Source organism: Lathamus discolor, chromosome 2 (assembly GCF_037157495.1).
Source record: "Lathamus discolor isolate bLatDis1 chromosome 2, bLatDis1.hap1, whole genome shotgun sequence".
Classification (NCBI taxonomy): domain Eukaryota; kingdom Metazoa; phylum Chordata; class Aves; order Psittaciformes; family Psittacidae; genus Lathamus; species Lathamus discolor.
The window spans coordinates 39,325,767-39,345,120 of NC_088885.1; the positions used below are offsets into that span (position 1 = coordinate 39,325,767).

Genomic DNA, 19,354 nt, shown 5'->3' on the forward strand with positions numbered 1-19,354 from the left:
CAGGGATCTCAAGGAGACCAGAGGAATGACCATTCAGTCCCTGAACGCAGCAGTTCACAAATCGAAGAGGAAGCACGGGTTGAGCCCATCAAGAGGTCCCAGCATCGCTCTTCCTCAAGCCAACACCACAACCATCGCAGTGGTGTTAGAGGCCTTCCTAGGCAAGAAACTTTTGACTCAGAAACACAAGATAGCAGAGATTCGGCTTACGTAGAGCCAAAGGAGGACTACTCACATGAGCATGGTGACCACTATGATTCTCACAGGGATCACAATCATAGAGACGAGTCCCATGGGAGCAGTGATCACAGACATAGAGAATCAAGGCATCGCTCAAAGGAGAGGGACCGGGAGCAGGACCACAATGAATGCAACAAACAGCGTAGTCGGCATAAATCAAGGGACCAATATTGTGACAAGGATGGGGAAGTGATATCAAAGAAGCGTAATGACACAGGAGAATGGAACAGGGATGTTTACATCCATCAATAACTTCTGCCTCCGGCAGTCTTGTGTTTCTTTGAAGTCTTGTAATGATACCCCTTGAAAATATCTTTGGGTTCTTCATTGCAGAACATATGGTATCCTTCTGTATGCTGATTTGTATTGCTGTTGCTTGCATAGCAATAGCATGAAATAGAATATTCATATACTTATTTTTTTGGTTAGTGCTATAAGAATTAGCGTAGTACAACTGCAGTGTTCCTGATGTTGTACTACGCCATTTTTCAAGCTGTTTTTTGGTAGCTGCCACTTGAACAATATCTGTTGCCATCAAGGTGTTGTTAGTGTTTTTTAAAAAAAGGTACATTTGATGTTTAATGACTTCCCGTGTATTCAGCAAGTCAGAATCAGCACATAAAAAAGAAAATCTAAAACTTTTTGTCTGCTCTGATTTTTAATTTGTATGCACTTGATTTGCAGATTGATTTAAGAGCCCCTCTCTGTTGCTTGTACCTCTGGTGGACTCCATTCGAAGACAGAATTCAGTCTTGCCTTACACACAGGGGGATCGTAAATCAAAATCTATTTTCTATGTACTGGTACTGTGTACTGTATATACAGTTTATAAATGTTATTTCTTGCAGACACCTTCTTACTATATAAGTTTGATCACACTGTTTTAGAGTCCTAATGCCAAGTCAGCAGATTTGCTTTTGAATTACTGGCAACTGGAACTAGCCTCGTTTAGGAAATCTGTAACAGTGTTCAATCTAAATACTTTTTCTTCTGTAGCAGAAAGCTTATTGTAAATACGAATGAGAGCTTGAGATAAAGGGTCTAACTCTTATACCTTGCAAACCCAGTTTTGCATTTTAAATTCATGGTAAAGATACTGAACTTACCACTATAAATTATTCTTCTCTGTAGAGGTCACAAAATCGCAATGGGCACAGCTTAGGTTTTTGTTCTGTTGTCAGAATAATAGAGCATATATGGCAGAGGTGTGTATGTGAGCAGGTGGGTGGTGGATGGGCATACGTGTGTGTGTGCATGTTAGGCAGCAAAGTGTGAGAATCTACTGAAGAAAACAAAGGTTACTCAAAAGCCCAACAGGTCTTTTTCTTCATTCTATTACATTAAAAATCCAAATTGCAGTCAGGGAATATGAGGGAGTTTACTGACCCAGGTAATTGAGAAAGCATAAATCTGCTGGCTCTTTGTTGAGACTTCGGGAGAGTAAAACCAGGCAAATGTTACTGTGTTTCACTGGAAATGTAAAATCCTTGTGGTTTAGAGTATTTGTTTTAGTAAGAAAAGTTTACACAGCTTGTGGAGAGATATTTTGTTGGAAAATAAATTTTCGTAGCTTCTCCACTTTTTCTACACTTGCCAGTTCCTCTGCATTCCCACTCTGCAGCCAGCTCACTGCTTTTGCTTCACCCAAACTGTTGTGATGCTGGTGAGAGCTTAGAAAAATGTCTGTGAAAATGCTGTTAGGAGCTTGCTAGAGAAAATGAATTGAAATCAAAGGGAGTGAACAGAGTTTGTTTTGCATTGAACACCTGTTGCACTAGTAAGTGGGGGAAATTCGCTGTTGTTTTTGACTACAGGCTCCATACCCTTACCTAGTGTAAAAGCTGTTCTGCATCACATATATAGTCTTTGTAGTAACTGTATGAATGAAATACTTTTTGTATTTCACTGTAAATAGCACATTATATAAAGACTGTAGTGGGATGATAATTAATTTAGCTGGAAGTTCTTTCTATTTATTATTCTAATTCTGGGAATATCAGCATTGCCTGATTTTGAATATCATTTTAGTGAAATGGATAAGATATATGGCAGGTGCATGTTTTCTCCAATCTCCTATTCCAGCATCCAAGCAATTCAGTTTAACTCCCATGAACATACTCTGTCTTCCCTCTCCCTCTTGCCCCCCTGCCCCCTGATGCTTTATATGCACTTTTTTACAATGATGTAAGGTGTGAAATTCTGCTATCAGGTATCTGGCCATTTCTCCTGTGCTGCTGACTGTTGTCGTTATTCAAGGTTAGTATGTGGCTCAAAACATGAACTGTGGGGAACACAAGGAAGAGGGTATTTTTCTAGAAATAAAATTATAAGCATTTTTGTAAACATCACTACATGAAATTGTAGACGAAGGAATTATAGGTAAGTAGATCTGTTGTATTACTAAATGGATATATAAGAATATAAAAACAGTGTCTTTTGATACAAGAGGATTTTCAGCGGATCAGTGAAAAACTATATTGAAAGACTTTGTTGTTTGATTCATATCAGATCACATGTAAATGGGATGAAAAGTTAAATGGGAAGAGAAGTTAAAATGTCTTGCTCTGTGTAGCCTGGCTGTAGCTGTTTTACCAGCTTCAGTAAATGCTGTTGCTCCCTACAACTGTTATATGACAGCTGTGTCCTCCAAGAAGTGATCTATGGATTCCACTTCAGTAACTTGACTATTATTTCTTTTGTTGGTTTTGATTTTGGGGTTTTTTTGTGCGTTTGTTTTTTCTTTTTTACTTTTTGTTCTAGAGAGTGTTTGTTGTCCACCTTTCTTCAAGTAATTCTTAAGGAATGTTTGGCAGAATTTCAAAGCACTGAGCCGTGGATGAAAACCGTTTAGTAGGTAGCCATATATAGACAAATAAATGAGAAAATAAAGAGCATAGTCCAAGCCCTAGTATTTAAGTATGGGCTATATATTGATTTATGAAATATAAATATCACAAAATAAGGCATGTCCCAGTCCAGCTAATGGATCATGTTTTCTATAGTGCTGCTAATTATGTACAGACAACATAGTAACACCACATGTATTTCTTAGGCAGACTCACTCAGTAGGTTTTTATTAGCCTTGCTAAGATACTTTCTGTCAGTTATTGTTTTATGAGTGATAAATCATTTGTAATGTGAGCTTGTACTACACATATTGCATAATAGCACCTGCCTGCTGAGCATTACTTTGAAAAGCACTTTAATAGAAATATTTCAGTAAGAAGCTTTAAAAATACTCCAACTGGAGGACATATCAAAGGTTATTGTGATGAAATGTCTTTGCAGAGTTTTGCCAATAGAAAATTTAATATTATTGTTTGCATTAGGATATTAATGAGTTCATATTTCTGTATCTGGCTTCAGGAGCTTTGAATCTGAGAAATGGTAAAGATCCCAGTGAGCTCCAGAGTTGTCTTATGTATGTGTGGTACAAAACATGTAAAATTTCTATTGAAATGAGTTAAAAAGATAATATAACCAGTGAGACAGAAGGAGAGAGGGGAAGAAAAAGAGTTAAGTGATACATAGCTCTTGTCAGCTCTTGCTCTATATTTTTCTAAAGAATTTCAGTATATGGAAGGAATGGGGTACATTTTAACAATTACATGTATATATGTTAGATGTTTACCTTATTTTTGTATGTCCTTTCAAATTAATACACATCAGTACTGCTCAGTAGCCCGAGTCTATCCTTTATCAGTTGTTTAGTGTCACACAAACATTGTGGAAAAAAGAATTCTTGAGCAGGGACTGGAGGGAGTGAGAGTAACAGTCTCCAGACCTAGTAAGGGACAGACAGTGGGGATGAGTAAGCAAACAGGTTTGTGCACAAAGGCATCAAGTAGGATTTAAGAGCTGACAGAAACTATTTTTAAATCTACCCATAAGTTACTGCCTAGATATTAAAATAGTCTTCTAGAATACTCATGAATTCATATTCTGTCTGGCATCAGGAGTTCAAAATTTTAGAGTTCAAAATTTTTACTACTCAAGGTGTAAAATCAGATAATTTATCCTAAGGATTTAGCCCCAATTAACGAAGACTGGTTTTAAATCCACAATGAGTTTGAGTGGTGTACTTGGTTTCACAGAAATCTGTAAACTCTTAATCTATAGCCCTTACTGTAATAGAGGAGAAGGAAATGAAATTTCACTCATCAAACCCTGAATAAAAGCGGAGACCTATTTTTAGTTCTCCTTACGTATGTGGTTACTTATACATACAGTTCCTGCCCGGGTCTCATACCCTGCCCTTAACACTTACTGTCTTTTATGAATTTGTTAGTAATTACCTTCTTTAAGCTCTGTTGGTTTGTGAAGTCATACTTGCATTCTGTAACACCTGCAGAGGTTTTAATGTGATCCATCATTCCCTTAGCTGGAATGCAGTGAGCGGTCTGATTGCTTTTAATCAGTGTCTGTCCAAAGTAAAAAGGTTCTTGTAAACCACCTCCTGTGTTAGTTACTAAAGCCTCTTAAAGATTTATTTTGGTTTGTGGTTACATTTGATCTCTGACAGCTTTAACGCATCAGGCTGAAGTCTATTTCCCAGATGCTTTCGACTTTAATTCTATTCCGTCCATGAAAATAAAGCACATTGCAAAAAGCTATTAGTCTAGAGAAAGAACAGAAAAATTATTTTTTTGGAGTGTAATATAACATTTCTGGTGTACATTTACTTATATTTATTGCTTTATTGCAGATCTTTCACCAAAATTTTAGTTCTTCTATTGTCTGTAAAGTATGTGGATGCCATTTTTATTGCGAGCGTTTTTAATCAAATGTTATTCAATCAAATTTATTGCTTGGCAATTTGTCTGTAATTTATTTCTCCACTTCTATGTAACAAACTGTTATATATGAGCTTACAGCAGTTTTATAGACAAGTTTCTTTTTATAACTTACCACCCTAGAGATGCATTCCTATGCAGCTCCAAAAAAGATTTTTATCAGATATAATAGAGATTAATCTGGTTCTTCTAACTCATCCATGTTCTCTTTTCTTACTTCATTCTTATCAGTAATCTGGTTCTTCTAACTCATCCATGTTCTCTTTTCTTACTTCATTCTTATCACTTTTATCTATTATGCTTACCTGCTCTGCACTGAATTCTAGCAGTAGAGTTGGATTTGCTCCTCAATTTTTTTAGTGATGAACAATTAAACATAAAAGAAAGTTATGTTTTAAGCTACCCACTCCAAAGTAATTTCTTGTTGATCACCATCACCACTCTATTTCTTACTAAAAAATTTCCTTTTCCTTAAAAAGCATATGAAATCATATGATCTAAAATTTGGTGGACTCCATGACACTGAAACAGGAAAAAGCTGTATAATAATTTCATACTATACTAGGCTGCCTATTTTAATATCTTTATATTGACAAAGAAAGATAAATATTTATATCTGGCACTATTACTAATCACTATTTCTGCAAGCAGAGAAAAATACTTTTCAGCCTTTCTTAAAGACAGAATCTGATTGCATGCCTAATTATCTATTTTGTAGGGTTAATCTTTAATTACAATGATAATTTTTTAAATTTAATATATCAATATCTCATATAGTATATATATAAATATATACATATACTTAATTGTGCTTCAGCACCAACTGCTGAAGCGTAATGATTCAGTGTGTAAAACATTCCTATCAGGAAATTAATCCTGTTATGTATTAAAAATATATATACACTATCAGAATTGTGACTTTGAGAAAGTATTCCTACACTTGTAGTTAAAGTCACAGTGAGGTTAGAAAAGAAAAAAGAGAGAAAAAAGAAAAGGTAAAAAAATAGAAAAAAGAAAAAATAAGAGAAGAAAAAAGAAAAAAAAGGAAAGAGAAAAAAGAAAAGAAAGAAAAGAACAAAGAAGAAGAGAAAAGCAAAAAGGAGAAAAGGCATATATCCAACTTTACTGATCTGATTTAGCCAAGCCTGTAGTCAAAGGAAGGCTGCTGGAGCCTTTAAGGGATGATTTGGAGCATCTTAATTGAGTTTCAGTTCTGAGCTGCCCGATAGAGAAGTCTCTGCCCTCGCCATCACCACTCCCCAAATTACCAATGGAGAGAGGGGCCTAGGGGAAACAGATGAGGCTTTTCCTTTTAATATGCTAATTGTTCTTTCAAGTCTAGCAGTTGACTTTTGCAGAAATAACTCTAATAGTTAAAGTTCAGGTATCAGTAATATTTTCAGGTGAAGTCTGGTCTGCAATTACACTGGAATCAAATATAATCAGTTATTTTTCTCCCGTTCCCCCCTTCCCGCCCCCCCAAGAAACTTCTCATAGAAAATCAACCTTCTTGAAAAGCCTGAGTATAATTCAAAACTAAAGAAATCTGGGCAGATCTCAACAAGTCTTCCACTCACATTCAGCAATCTTAATTTCTTCAAATTCAGCATTGCAAAATTCTGCTACTGAAACTGGAGGCAAAGTTCCTTACTTTACATGCATACACAAATTTCAGTATATAGTCTATGTGTGCTGATCAATGTTTACAGAATTTACTTATTCTGCAAAAAGAAGATGCTTTTTTACTAGCACTGAGGTAAAGATTTCAACATGTACTTACAATAAAAATCTAATCCCTTTTGTTACCAAGTCATTATTTTAGCCATATTTAGACTAAAAAGACTGTAATTTATAGTATGAGCTTTCATGATTCTGAACAGGATATCTCACCTACTACTGAGGAAATCAAAATTACTTTAAATCTTCTTTAGACACATTGTGGTTAATGGCAAGAAGTGACCAACGAAAGTAGACAAGTACTAGACAGGAATTCCATCCTCCTATTCGTTAGCATAAGCCTTACAGAGGATGTACTAGTCAACTGTGGCAGAAGGGACATTTATTTAAGAACAGTAGAAAACATACGGTATCAAAACATTTACAGCAAATATAAACAAACAACCAAACTACTGAGAAACAGAATTGTATAAATTGTTTTGTGAGCAAATGCAAAAGTACTTCTGACAGTATAAAGACAAAAAAAGTATCACTCTTTTTAATCCAACCAAGTAATTATGTGTGAAAAAACAGACATTTTTCCAGATAATGCTTTTAAAAACTGGAAATTGATGAGTAAGAGGAAAAAATAAACACACACAGATGTCAAGTTTATGGTTTTGAATTGTACTTACTTTCCCCCTTTGATTTCAGTGCTATTGTCAGTTCCAGCAGTACTTAGAGAATACTGTTCAAACTGGAACTGAAACAAAATTTTCAAGTACATCTAATTTAAAAAAAAATAGATTACTAAATCTTTGAGCAGTGTATTAAGGCAGTTCTCATTAGCATGCTTCCCCAGTTACAATTTTCCTATGACTTTAGCTGGTGATGCTTTCTAACCAGTGAAGAGTCAATATTCTTAGTTGTTTGAAAGGTGATTTGCAACATTTCAGATGGTATTATGCATTGTTTTCTGTCTTTTGATATATTAATCACAACTGTAGCCCCTTCTGTTGCAAATGTTTGATTTTAAAATTGTCACTTGTCAGCCAGTCCAATAGGCTATTTCAGAACCAATACAGTTTATGCATGGGAAGTTTGATGTTGAAACAATATTTATTTACATTCCCAGAGTGAGATGGTTTAATATATTCATGCTGCTATAAAAGACATGCTACAAAGCCTAATCGTATTTTGTGTATATACTATGTGTACAGAGAATCTTGCTTGTATTAAAATAAAAGAGAAATGAGGTTCTAAGTATCAATTTATAAAACAGTTCTTTGTAAAATGTTACAGTGTTTCATGAAGAAACGTTCATTTAATGAAACATTGCCTATTGGTAAACCTCCATAGAAACAACCTTTTCTAAGATTCACAATAATAGTTCCCATCTATTTTTTTTTTATGTTTGCATTTCATAAAGTAGCTCACTTCCCCTCCCAGAGAAACCCTCACCTGCTGCACCTAGATAAGCTACTCGCATGGGGCAGACAGCAGTGTGAGTGAACATACTTGTCATTCATGCACTGACCTCCTGTAAATTCAAAAGCAAACGGAGACTTAAAAATGATGCTGCCCTTCCCCCAGACATGATTTTCTTTCTGCAACCTGTGGCTCTTTCCCAGCAGAACAGCTGGCAGATTTTATGGCTGCCATGGCAACCCTGCCGTCAGCGCGTTGGCTTGGCAACGTTGCAGCAGTGAGAAACACACTTCATGTCTCAACTGTCCATAGACGCACAGAGGTATTTTTTCAGGTGGCATTCTTAAATGCTTATTTACTGTTTGATTTAATAAACTTTGCAATAAAAAATCCTATACAGTCCTTATTTGCCAGTGAAATCAGATCATCTTCCCTGAAATCTTGCAAAGAATTAATATCCATTCCTTGCAATGTCACAGCAGATGGATCAAATCTCTGCAGCAGCTTCAACTGATCAAGCGGCAGTCCAGCTCCCCTCATGCCTTCTCCTCCAATGTGAGGTTCCTTTTTAAGTAAAAAAGAAGAGCAAGTTATTGCATCAGTAAAGTTCTTAAGTGCCCTAAATGTATTCTGGTAAGTATATGCAGAGCTGCGTGTTCACATGGACAAGCTGGGTGTGTATCATTCATACCAGCGGTGGATTTAGAATTAATGTGGCCCTTCTTTTCTTGCCTTCAGCTGGCCAGTACGTATAAAAGCATACATAAAAGGTCCAAATTACTTTGAGGAGGTTGTGGTGCACCTTATTCACTTTAGCCCAGTAATTTAGTGCACTTACTGAGGACAGGTATATGGGTTTAAATCAATGCATTACTCAAAGGACAGAAACATCACAAGAAGGTTGTTATCACCAGACAATAAGGTCTAAAGGTTTTAAGTTACTACTTTTAAATGATGCAGAGCTTCTGTGTACTGACTGATAGCTACGCGTTAAGTCAAAAGTAGTGAACCCTTAGCCAGTTACCAATATACTCAGTAACAGTAGCAGAAATAACTGGATTCTTCACATTAAAAATTCAACCGGAGACTGAAAGCCCCATACCAAAATACTTTGCCACCTGAAGAGGTATTATTTATTTTGGAAGATGAAGCAGCAGAAAAATGTGAACTTCAGATTTTTTTCATGTAATTTAGACTAATGGGTAAATAGGTAAATAACCTACTGTTACATGTGTAGGTATATGAGGGTAGAGAAAGACAAAGGAACAGCTACATTATCTGAATTCAGGAGATGACATTTGGCATCAAAATCCTGGAGAGGAGAAGGGCTTAAAATCACTGCCCTTTTCTCAGTATTTCTTGTGAATAGGCTTGATTGCTTCTTGGTATAAATACACCAATTCCTGGAAAAACCTCATTCTTAAGTAAGTGGATTGTTCTTTCCATGCATTCAGTAAGAAAATAAAACAAAATGTGCAAAAGCTGGCATTGCAATATCAAAAATAAGTTTCCTTTGTAAACCTAGTGTAGTCTATCATGCAGCCTACCACAAAGCACCTTTTTTGAGCCGTCACACTTTGCTAACACGAGCTCACCCAGTTAGCACATGATGCGAGTTAGTTGCATAACCATGTACTGTATGCTGGGCAACCAAGCATTTGCAGCCTGATTCTTCCCTTCCTTTCCCCCAGCAGGATCTCAGTGCTTTCCAGGTAAGAGACAAAAAGAGGTGTGTCCATTGCAAATTTGAGAAAAAATAATATACAAAGGGAGACGAGGATAGCAACTCATAGTGGATGGAAAGGTAGAAGTCTAGGGAAAACAGTACTACATCGGGTCAAGCAACTTGCTCGAAGACAGACCAGTTTTCTCCTCTACCTTTTAATTTTTCCTTCCAGTTAATTTACTGCATTTAAGCTGATACACAGTGTCTATCTCTCATGTAAGCCCCTAGGAGGAAGTAAGTCTGCACAGACAAAGGATCAACTGCCATGCAGTAACCTCCACCTACAAGATCAACACCCAAGGCTCTATCTCCTGTTCTTTCCTTACCCAACATGATTCCAGGACCTGTTGCTAATTTGAGAAAATGGGAGACACTTAATTGGTTATATAAGGAGGCTTTCACTGAGAGACTAGAAGAATATGAGAAATACATAAACTAACATAAGGTAAGTCAACCCTAGAATGCAGTTCCTGTTCATTGGAAAAGATCACCTAATTTTACCAGGGAACTGGTTGTAAGATACTATAAATTTTCTGTGGGTAAACAATTCAGTATCATCTCATTTAAAATATACTATACGCAAAGCTTAATTTTTACAGATAAAGCATTTGTGTGTGAAAATTAGAGCTTTATTCAAGACTGATATTACTGGTAAGAGGAAGCTTATTAAGCAAGAATTAATCTTGCATTTGAGTTAACAGGCCTTCTGTTTTGTTTTATTGATCAATCAAGGACAATTTTTATGCTGTTAGGTAAATGTATAATCTCAGTTGAAACAGCTGAAACTAAAAAATTCCTAGTGAATGGATGGTGAGAAAGCAGGCAGAAAAACCCTGACATACAAGTTTTTAAGAAAAGCTTCAGTTCTGTTAAAACCAGCCTTCATACAATTTTTCATTGTACACCTGTTGTATGTATTTCTTAAATTTCAGTTAAAAGATGCATCTAAACTTCTTAAGACAGATGTAAGTCATCATGGAATATATAAGTTAGCTAAACAGGTTAGACTTTTCCTGAAACTATGATGATAAACAACTAACGCACCCAACTCACCACATCAACAAAGAGGAAGATTGACACATATGGCCTGATGATAAATTCTTTCAGGGTAGTAATAAAGGTGTCCTGGGTTTACCAGGAGCTGCTTTGCTCCTTCTTAGTGACTGGTGCAAGCTCTGAGAATCGAGAGAATGTAACTCCCACGGGTCGAGATAAGAACAGCCCAGTAACTAAGGTATAACACAAATCACTACTGCTACCACCAGTCATAATACTGATAAGAGAAAATAACAAGAGAATACAATACCACCGCCAAACGAGTTCGACCTCCCCCCCACCCTGAAGAGTGTGCCCTTCCGGGTAACTCCCAGTTACCTCCCTGGGAATGACATGCTGTGGTATGGAATACCTCTTTGGCTAGTTTGGGTCAGGTGTCCCACCTCTGCTTCCTCCCGGCCTCCCCTCATCCCCAGCAGAGCATGAGACTCACAAAGTCCTTGGCCAGAATAAACATTACTTAACAACAATTAAAAACAATCGGTGTTATCAGCTCTCTGCCCAGGCTGGAAGTCAAAACACAGAGCTTGCACCAGCTACTAAGAAGGAGCAAAACGGCTCCTGGTAAACCCAGGACAAAAGGTAACATATTTTTTAATGTATTTAGTATAGATAGAATCATAGAATCATAGAATAGTTAGGGTTGGAAAGGACCTCAAGATCATCTAGTTCCAACCCCCCTGCCATGGGCAGGGACGCCTCACACTAAACCATCCCACACAAGGCTTCATCCAACCTGGCCTTGAACACCGCCAGGGATGGAGCACTCACAACCTCCCTGGGCAACCCATTCCAGTGCCTCACCACCCTAACAGGAAAGAATTTCCTCCTTATATCCAATCTAAACTTCCCCTGTTTAAGTTTTAACTCGTTCCCCCTTGTCCTGTCACTACAGTCCCTGACGAAGAGTCCCTCCCCAGCATCCCTATAGGCCCCCTTCAGATACTGAAAGGCTGCTATTAGGTCCCCACGCAGCCTTCTCTTCTCCAGGCTGAACAGCCCCAACTTCCTCAGCCTGTCTTCATACGGGTGGTGCTCCAGTCCCCTGATCATCCTCGTGGCCCTCCTCTGGACTTGTTCCAGCAGTTCCATGTCCTTTTTATGTTATGTTGAGGACACCAGAACTGCACACAGTACTCCAGGTGAGGTCTCACAAGAGCAGAGTAGAGGGGCAGGATCACCTCCTTCAACCTGCTGGTCAACCTTTTGATGCAGCCCAGGATACGGTTGGCTTTCTGGGCTGTGAGCGCACACTGCCGGCTCATGTTCATTTTCTCATCGACCAGCACCCCCAAGTCCTTCTCTGCAGGGCTGCTCTGAATCTCTTCTTTGCCCAATCTGTAGCTGTGCCTGGGATTGCTCCGACCCAGGTGTAGGACCTTGCACTTGTCGTGGTTGAACTTCATAAGGTTGGCATCAGACCACCTCACAAGCGTGTCAAGGTCCCTCTGGATGGCATCCCTTCCCTCCAGCATATCAACCGGACCACACAGCTTGGTGTCATCAGCAAACTTGCTGAGGGCGCACTCAATCCCACTGTCCATGTCAGCAACAAAGATGTTAAACAAGACCGGTCCCAACACCGATCCCTGAGGGACACCACTCGTTACCAGTCTCCAGCCGGACATCGAGCCATTGACCACAACTCTTTGTGTGTGGCCATCCAGCCAGTTCTTTCTACTATCTCCCTATATATTACCTCCTCCTAGACTTACTTATTAATGGTAGACAATAACTCAGAAAATTACAAGGTACATTCTTGGGACAGTGAGCCTGAAATAAATTTGTTCCCTCATTCCTTTACATAATGCAAAAATAGCTCCCATACATATTAAATCCTCCTTCCTCAAAACACAAGGTTCTTTCCACTTATCTCCCATCCTTTAGGCAAGTCTTCACTACTTCAGTGCCATTAATAAAAAATTTTTCACCTCTTCTGCGAATGTGCAGAAGAACAAAATATATGCATTAAAGAACTTTTTTTTTTTATATGCAAGAGAACTTTTTACCCTGTCTGAACTATCTCTTGTCCCTTTTGTGTTTTAAATGACTGGTACAAATCAAAACCGTGGCACACAGTGGGAAACTACTTAACGATCCCTAAATGAAGCTAAATTAAACATGAAAATATATTTGAAAGAGCCTCAGAAATGCTTGTGTTATTTCTATCCACAGCAGTTAAAATTGTCTGCAGTGAAAAAGATTTATTGATAGTAAATATAGCGTGTATCTTCACAGTGCCAAAACAAGCTCACTGGATTATGTGAAATACCCTGAAAAATACTATTACCTGTGGCTGAAGCTGGAGGCATGGAAAAGTTTTCAGGGCCCAAGCAACTTGCTCCTCATTTTCAGAGAGTGTAATTGTACATGTACTATATACTAAAACACCTCCTGGTTTCAGCAATTTCACTGCCTACAGGGAGAAATAAACAATAGTTCAGCTTATTTTTAAATGCAAAACCTTTCATATTAAGCAACACTAACCAAGAAACCATTAAGGTATAATATGAAAACTTAGCACTTAATTAAACTCAAACCTTTCTGTCTGAGATAGGCATTAGGATATTAATTCTTCTCAGGAAATGCAGTAAAGGATCCCATGGATTACAAAGATTCTTCTTTCCAAACCAGCATTATAGCTCATGCAGTTTATTAATGCCATTGTGATGATTCATCTTGTAAGATCTGTCCTTTGTACAGCTCTGCACATCCCAGACAAATTACTTCTGTTTTCATCACCTGCTGCCAACCATGTATACACAGTATTTTTATTAGCGATATTAGATGTCAACTGTTTCCACATATTTGGCATGGAAGCTACAGATATGCTGCTTTTCAAGCTGTGCTTCCCTTTGAATACATATAATTGAGCTTTAGACAAGCTTCATGAAATCTTGTCTTTAAGAATCAGCCCAAGCACATCTCTACCAGCATGAAAAATACGGCCTCTTGGCTTTGTACTCCATATCTCATAGAGAACGTCACAGCACCACTGCACGGGAGTTCTATGCAGTGAACTTACAAGAGTCTGTGCTCCTGCAGACAGACTTTAACCCGCTCCATGACTTACTAGAAATTAAAAGTGATGAAACTGAAGGAATTAAATAAAAAATAAAAGATCATAGAATACCAGGTTGGAAAAAACTTCAAATATCAGCTGGTCCAACCTTTCCTGGCAAAGCATGACCTAGACTAGATGGATCAGCAGCCTGCCCAGCTGAATCTTTAAAGTCCAACACTGGGGAGTCCACCACTTGCCTGACAAGATTATTCCAATGGCTGATTATGTTCAATCAAGATCTCCCCAGGACCTGTACCCAAAAGACAAGACCTGTACAAGACCTGTACCCAAAACCCTTCAGCTTTTCCACTTTACTCCTTGTAAAAAGGGTATCTCCAGCTCCTTTGTAGTCACCCTGTAAATTCCACAATATGGTGATAAGGTTCCCCTGAGCCTCCTTTTCTCAAGGCTGAAAAAACCCCGTTCTCTCAGCCTTTCCTCATGGGGTAGCTTCCCAATCCTTTGATCACCTTTGCAGCCCTTCTTTGGACTCTTTCCAGCCTGTCCACATCTTTTTTTGCATAGCAAGGCCCAAAACTGAACCCAGTATTCAGGTATGGCCTGACAAGTGCTGAGTAGAGTGGGACAATGACCTTCTGCTGGTGATGCTCTTGTTGATATAACCCAGCATCTTGTTGGCTTTCTGTGCTGCAGCAGCACACTGTTCACTCATACTGAGCTTGTTGTCCACCAGGACCCCCAGGTCCCTTTTCTACAGAGCTGCTCCCAGCCAGGCAGATCCCAGCTCCTAGATTTTGTTTTCCTAGGTGCAAGACCTTATACTTGTCCTTGCCGAACATCGTAAGTTTCTTGTTAACTCACTCTTCCAACCTATCCACTTCATCCTGCACAGTGGCTCTCCCTTTTGAAGTGCCCACTTCCCCGCGAATACAAAGGTTTATATTTACTATAACTTACATATACCTTTCCCATGCTCCAATGAATTGATTTCGCGTAGCAGATATGGTGGAGCTGAGAGGTTAACTGGATCCTAACACTTCTTTACTTAACTGTTGAAAAGGCAGGGAAAATGAGGTACCGTTTTTCAGTATGAAGTTTTCTGTCACAAAAGCATTTATGGTCAATTTAGCTCATCTACTCAATGATTAATACATACCACCGTGAAAAGCTTGCGCTGTAGTGGTTTGAAAGAGGTCGCTTCCTTTAAAGTTGAGGTATAAGCCATGTTTGGTCTCTGCCCCATCCCACTACATGGAGCATCAAGGAGAATTCTGTCAAATGACTCTGGTAAGAATGGAGGTCCTTCTGTAAAAAGCAGTAACGTAAAATGTGGCTGGTTTTTACTTTGAGACTTCACCATAGATAAGGACAAGCTGTTGCTGTTACTGTACCTATATAACATTTATGCTATAGATGATAGTGTCTCTCAGCTGGAGAGAAGTCTCAGCATTGCTTGTGGTAGATTTCAACTTCCAGAAAACCAAAAAGTGTTAGTTCTGTGAGCTCAAACAATACATGATCTCTTTAGGCAATAAGATTTTTTTAACCTTAACTTAATAATTATAAAATAATTAAAATGTAAAAAGATCAAACAAAATGTTGAAATATGATTGGTCAGAGGTGCTGGCTACAGAGTTGTACATATAGGCTGCAATGAACCACAGTCAGCTCATAACTGAACCAAGTGTGCAAATCTTCACTCAGAGAAGTCTGCAATTAAGGCAGCCAATAATAATACTGTCTATATAATAACTATTTCTTGCAATGCATATGTTTCTGTAGAAATAAAGCACTTCAAAATAACATGAAATATTGCATGTTCTAATGTGTGACATGTGCTGTCCCCACAGCAGAACAATTCAGTAAACAAGGACTGTGAAGACAACAATTTTTGAATATCACCTGGATAGATAAGGGAATATGTAACTTCTGTTTGCAGAGCTTATCCTTTCATCTGAATCCCACTGAGTCAACAGCCCAAAAGTTTCTATCACCTTAGGGTTAGAGAGACGCTTCAGCTCAGCATCACCAAGACAAAAATGGCTCCATATGTGTATCTGTGTGTATCTAATGAGGAAGAGAGACATACATATATGCTTTACCTCCCTTCTTCCTTCTGTTCCTCAAATATTCGAGCTAGGTTACAAGTGAAAACAAGTGACTGACCACACGGCTGCTAGCTAGCTTCTTCTAGCACTGCAAAATGAGTGTATTTATCTACATCTGATCCATTACTAAAACGTTCAAAATATGCCATGTCTTACTTGCAGGGATGTACAGAAAAGCCTTCATAATCTCTCAGTAATACAGCTAGCTCCTGTTCATCAGTGTAAGTGCTACATACTACCTACAATATTTTATGTTCATAGAAAGACTTTTAGGAAAGTACCTTTATTCCTCCAAAGCAGAAATAACAGTAAGGCACAGAGACAGTGAAGGTGAATTATGCAACCTGATTCCTATTTAGGCTAACCAGTGACTGGGATAATACACAGTGAGAAAGAACAGCATACTTTGCACAACAAACTAAAAATAATCAAGACAGAAGATACCATTTAAATCATTCCATCATGGGAACAGAACCAGTATCATAAATACAGCATTTCAGAAAAGCAAATTAAATGAACTTAAAATAATACACTGTGCTTCTATAGAACTTTCCCTTGAACAGCTGAACAAACATCAATGAACTAAACCTTGCAGCACTCCTGGGAGTTAGGTATTAATAACCCATTTTACAAATGAGGATTCTAAGGCAGAAAAGCCAAGCCATTCTGCAAAATATTTTTTTGTCTCAAGACTAAGTCAATCATTTCAGAGCATGGGGTTAAACATTACCATGAAAGACGGTTTAAAGCTTCTTCAGTCTTTGAGAAAGAAATGCACTTCCTTTGAGCATGTTAGATTGTGATAAGGACAGATAGTTTTAAGGTTTGTATTTGCTTCATGGAGAAGCTGATCATCACAAAAGACTAGAAAATAAATGAATTCACAGTGCTAAAGCAACTTAGGTATCTGCCAAGATTTTAAGGACTTGCAGACCTGTGGCAGTTTTAATACTATTAGTGCAAAACCTTACTATTTTCTTCAAAAAGCTACTATCCGAGTTACTTTACCTTGTTCACCCTCAATCTTCTCAACTGAAAGTGCCTTTGTTCCATCATAGCAAAAAGCCTTAATGCAATTCAACTGCAGCAATTCAGCATTCTGCTTAATTTTTTTGACCTTGTTAGCTATCTTGTCCATGGCTATTACTTCACCCTGAAAAAAACAGATTAATTCTTCATCAAATGCATAGGGATTAAATGGATGTGAAGTTCCTGATTTCCTCCCCCTGCCATGAGCAGTGTAACGAATGAAGCTTAGTTTTCCCTACAGAATTTTGTTACTCTTAAACCCACACTCCCATCGTCCTTGTTCACCCGTATGTTCCATGATCATAGAATAGAACAGAATAGTTAGGGTTGGAAAGGACCTCAAGATCATCTCGTTCCAACCCCCCTGCCATGGGCAGGGACACCTCACACTAAACCATCCCACACAAGGCTCTGTCCAACCTGGCCTTGAACGCTGCCAGGCATAGAGCACTCACAAACTCCCTTGGCAATCCATTCCAGTGCCTCACCACCCTAACAGGAAAGAACTTCCTCCTTACATCCAATCTAAACTTCCCCTGTTTAAGTTTTAACCCATTCCCCCTTGTCCTGTCACTACAGTCCCTGACGAAGAGTCCCTCCCCAGCATCCCTATAGGCCCCCTTCAGGTACTGGAAGGCTGCTATGAGGTCTCCACACAGCCTTCTCTTCTCCAGGCTGAACAGCCCTAACTTTCTCAGCCTGTCTTCATACAGGAGGTGCTCCAGTCCCCTGATCATCCTCGTGGCCCTCCTCTGGGCTTGTTCCAGCAGTTCCATGTCCTTTTTATGTTGAGGACACCAGAACTGCACACAATACTCCAGGTATACCTGATATCCCCATCAGGCTAGACACTTGTCTGAAGCTGTGTGCATTCTGACTGGCACTAGATGCTTGGCATAGTTCCTCCCCAAGGGAGCCTATATTGTGACTAATGGCAAGTGGGGTTTTTTGCTTGTTTTTGTTTTGTACTGTTTTGCTGGGAAATAGGTTAAATTGTAATCATTTAAAAGCAGGTAGAAGTCTCAAATGCACAGTAAAATAGGTCAACGGATTTTAAATTTGCACGGAGATGGTAGGAAACATGATTACATCCAGCTCACTGCTGAGAAGAGGAGGCCCACATCCATGCCTCTGGCTTGCTCAGGCTCAATATACTGTTAGATTTGCAGTAGTTGTCACTCGAGTTACTTTGGGAAATACAGTAAATACTAGAACAAATTTTAGATGTTGGGGGAGAGGAATCACAATTACGCATTATTCATTTTATGTAAGTGCAAGATTTCTCTTTTCCTCTCCCAAGATAAATCAAAACAGACACACACCACTATCTGCTAGATGAAATCTGTAAGCACAAAGAAAAGTAAAAAGTAGCATCAGTAAAATCCAGAACAGAAGTACCATCTTCAAGAAAACCCCAAAGGCCAAAATCTTCTACTAGACTGGCTATAACAAACAGAACCTGCTGAGAAAACATGACAACTTTTTCTATTTGGTGATGGCTCTCTAGAGGCTTATGGAAGGGTAATACAACTAAGACAGACAGTGTAATGACTTTTTAGTTATTAAGCTGTTCTTAACCCATGGGCCTTTACCTTTTTTCCCAACTCTCTTCCCCACCCCACTCGGGAGATGTAGAGAAGTGAGCAAGAGGGTGTGCAGTACTTAGTTGCCAGCTGTGCTGCTGCTGCTGCTTCTCACCTATCACTGTTCAACCTATTGTGCATTCACGCTAACAACTGATTGTGCTTCGAAGTTAGATCTGTTGCTAAAACGGTGAATTTGCTACACATGCGCTGTACTGTGGATAGAAAGAGACAACTCCTTCTCCTGAGAGACTCTCAGAAAAAAAGAACAAACTGGAAGACAAGAGTCTTCTCTTACCTGATCATGCATTAATGCTGCAAGATGAGTTGTTTTTCCTCCAGGTGCAGCACACATATCCAAAATTCTCTCTCCTGGTTGAGGGTTTAAAATATGGCTCACAACCACAGAAGGCAAGTTCTATCAAAAAAACCCCAAAACAACAAATAAGGGAGAATTCAAACCTTATGTCCTGTATCAAGTCTTGTATTAAGGAATGACAGACTTGTTGAAACAAAAATTCATTCAGCAGTGAAGATACCTATGATACTGCTGTCAGATCCCTAGAGAAAATGAACTACATAAAAGAGACAGTATGGCTCAGAAATCTCCAATGGCTCTTTTCTTATTTAAAGCTTTATATGAATATCTATGACTGAAGTTTAAGGGTTCATGACTATGGAGACTATAGTGCTAAAAGTCAAAATAAAAT

The 19,354-nt window shown here is 38.6% G+C and overlaps 2 protein-coding genes across 11 annotated transcripts in view; one reads left to right on the plus strand and one right to left on the minus strand.

The window, feature by feature from the left end:
* Positions 1-7,955, plus strand: part of CACNB2 (calcium voltage-gated channel auxiliary subunit beta 2) — a 261,949-nt gene extending 253,994 nt beyond the window's left edge. For 4 of the 8 annotated variants that reach the window (XM_065666519.1, XM_065666517.1, XM_065666524.1 and 1 more), the window contains one exon: positions 4-7,955. In XM_065666519.1, the coding sequence (XP_065522591.1) occupies positions 4-492 (489 nt within the window). In that variant the 3' untranslated portion in view covers positions 493-7,955. The other 4 variants (XM_065666518.1, XM_065666516.1, XM_065666520.1 and 1 more) reach the window with 2 other exon arrangements.
* The window catches only part of NSUN6 (NOP2/Sun RNA methyltransferase 6), a 24,233-nt gene continuing 11,954 nt past the window's right edge, over positions 7,076-19,354 (minus strand). For all 3 annotated transcript variants that reach the window (XM_065666526.1, XM_065666525.1, XM_065666527.1), the window contains exons 8-12: positions 18,943-19,062; positions 17,041-17,185; positions 15,081-15,229; positions 13,190-13,315; positions 7,076-8,681 (exon numbers count right to left, since the gene is read on the minus strand). In XM_065666526.1, coding sequence (XP_065522598.1) covers positions 8,469-8,681; positions 13,190-13,315; positions 15,081-15,229; positions 17,041-17,185; positions 18,943-19,062 — 753 coding nt within the window. In that variant the 3' untranslated portion in view covers positions 7,076-8,468. The remainder of the gene's footprint in view (positions 8,682-13,189; positions 13,316-15,080; positions 15,230-17,040; positions 17,186-18,942; positions 19,063-19,354) is intronic.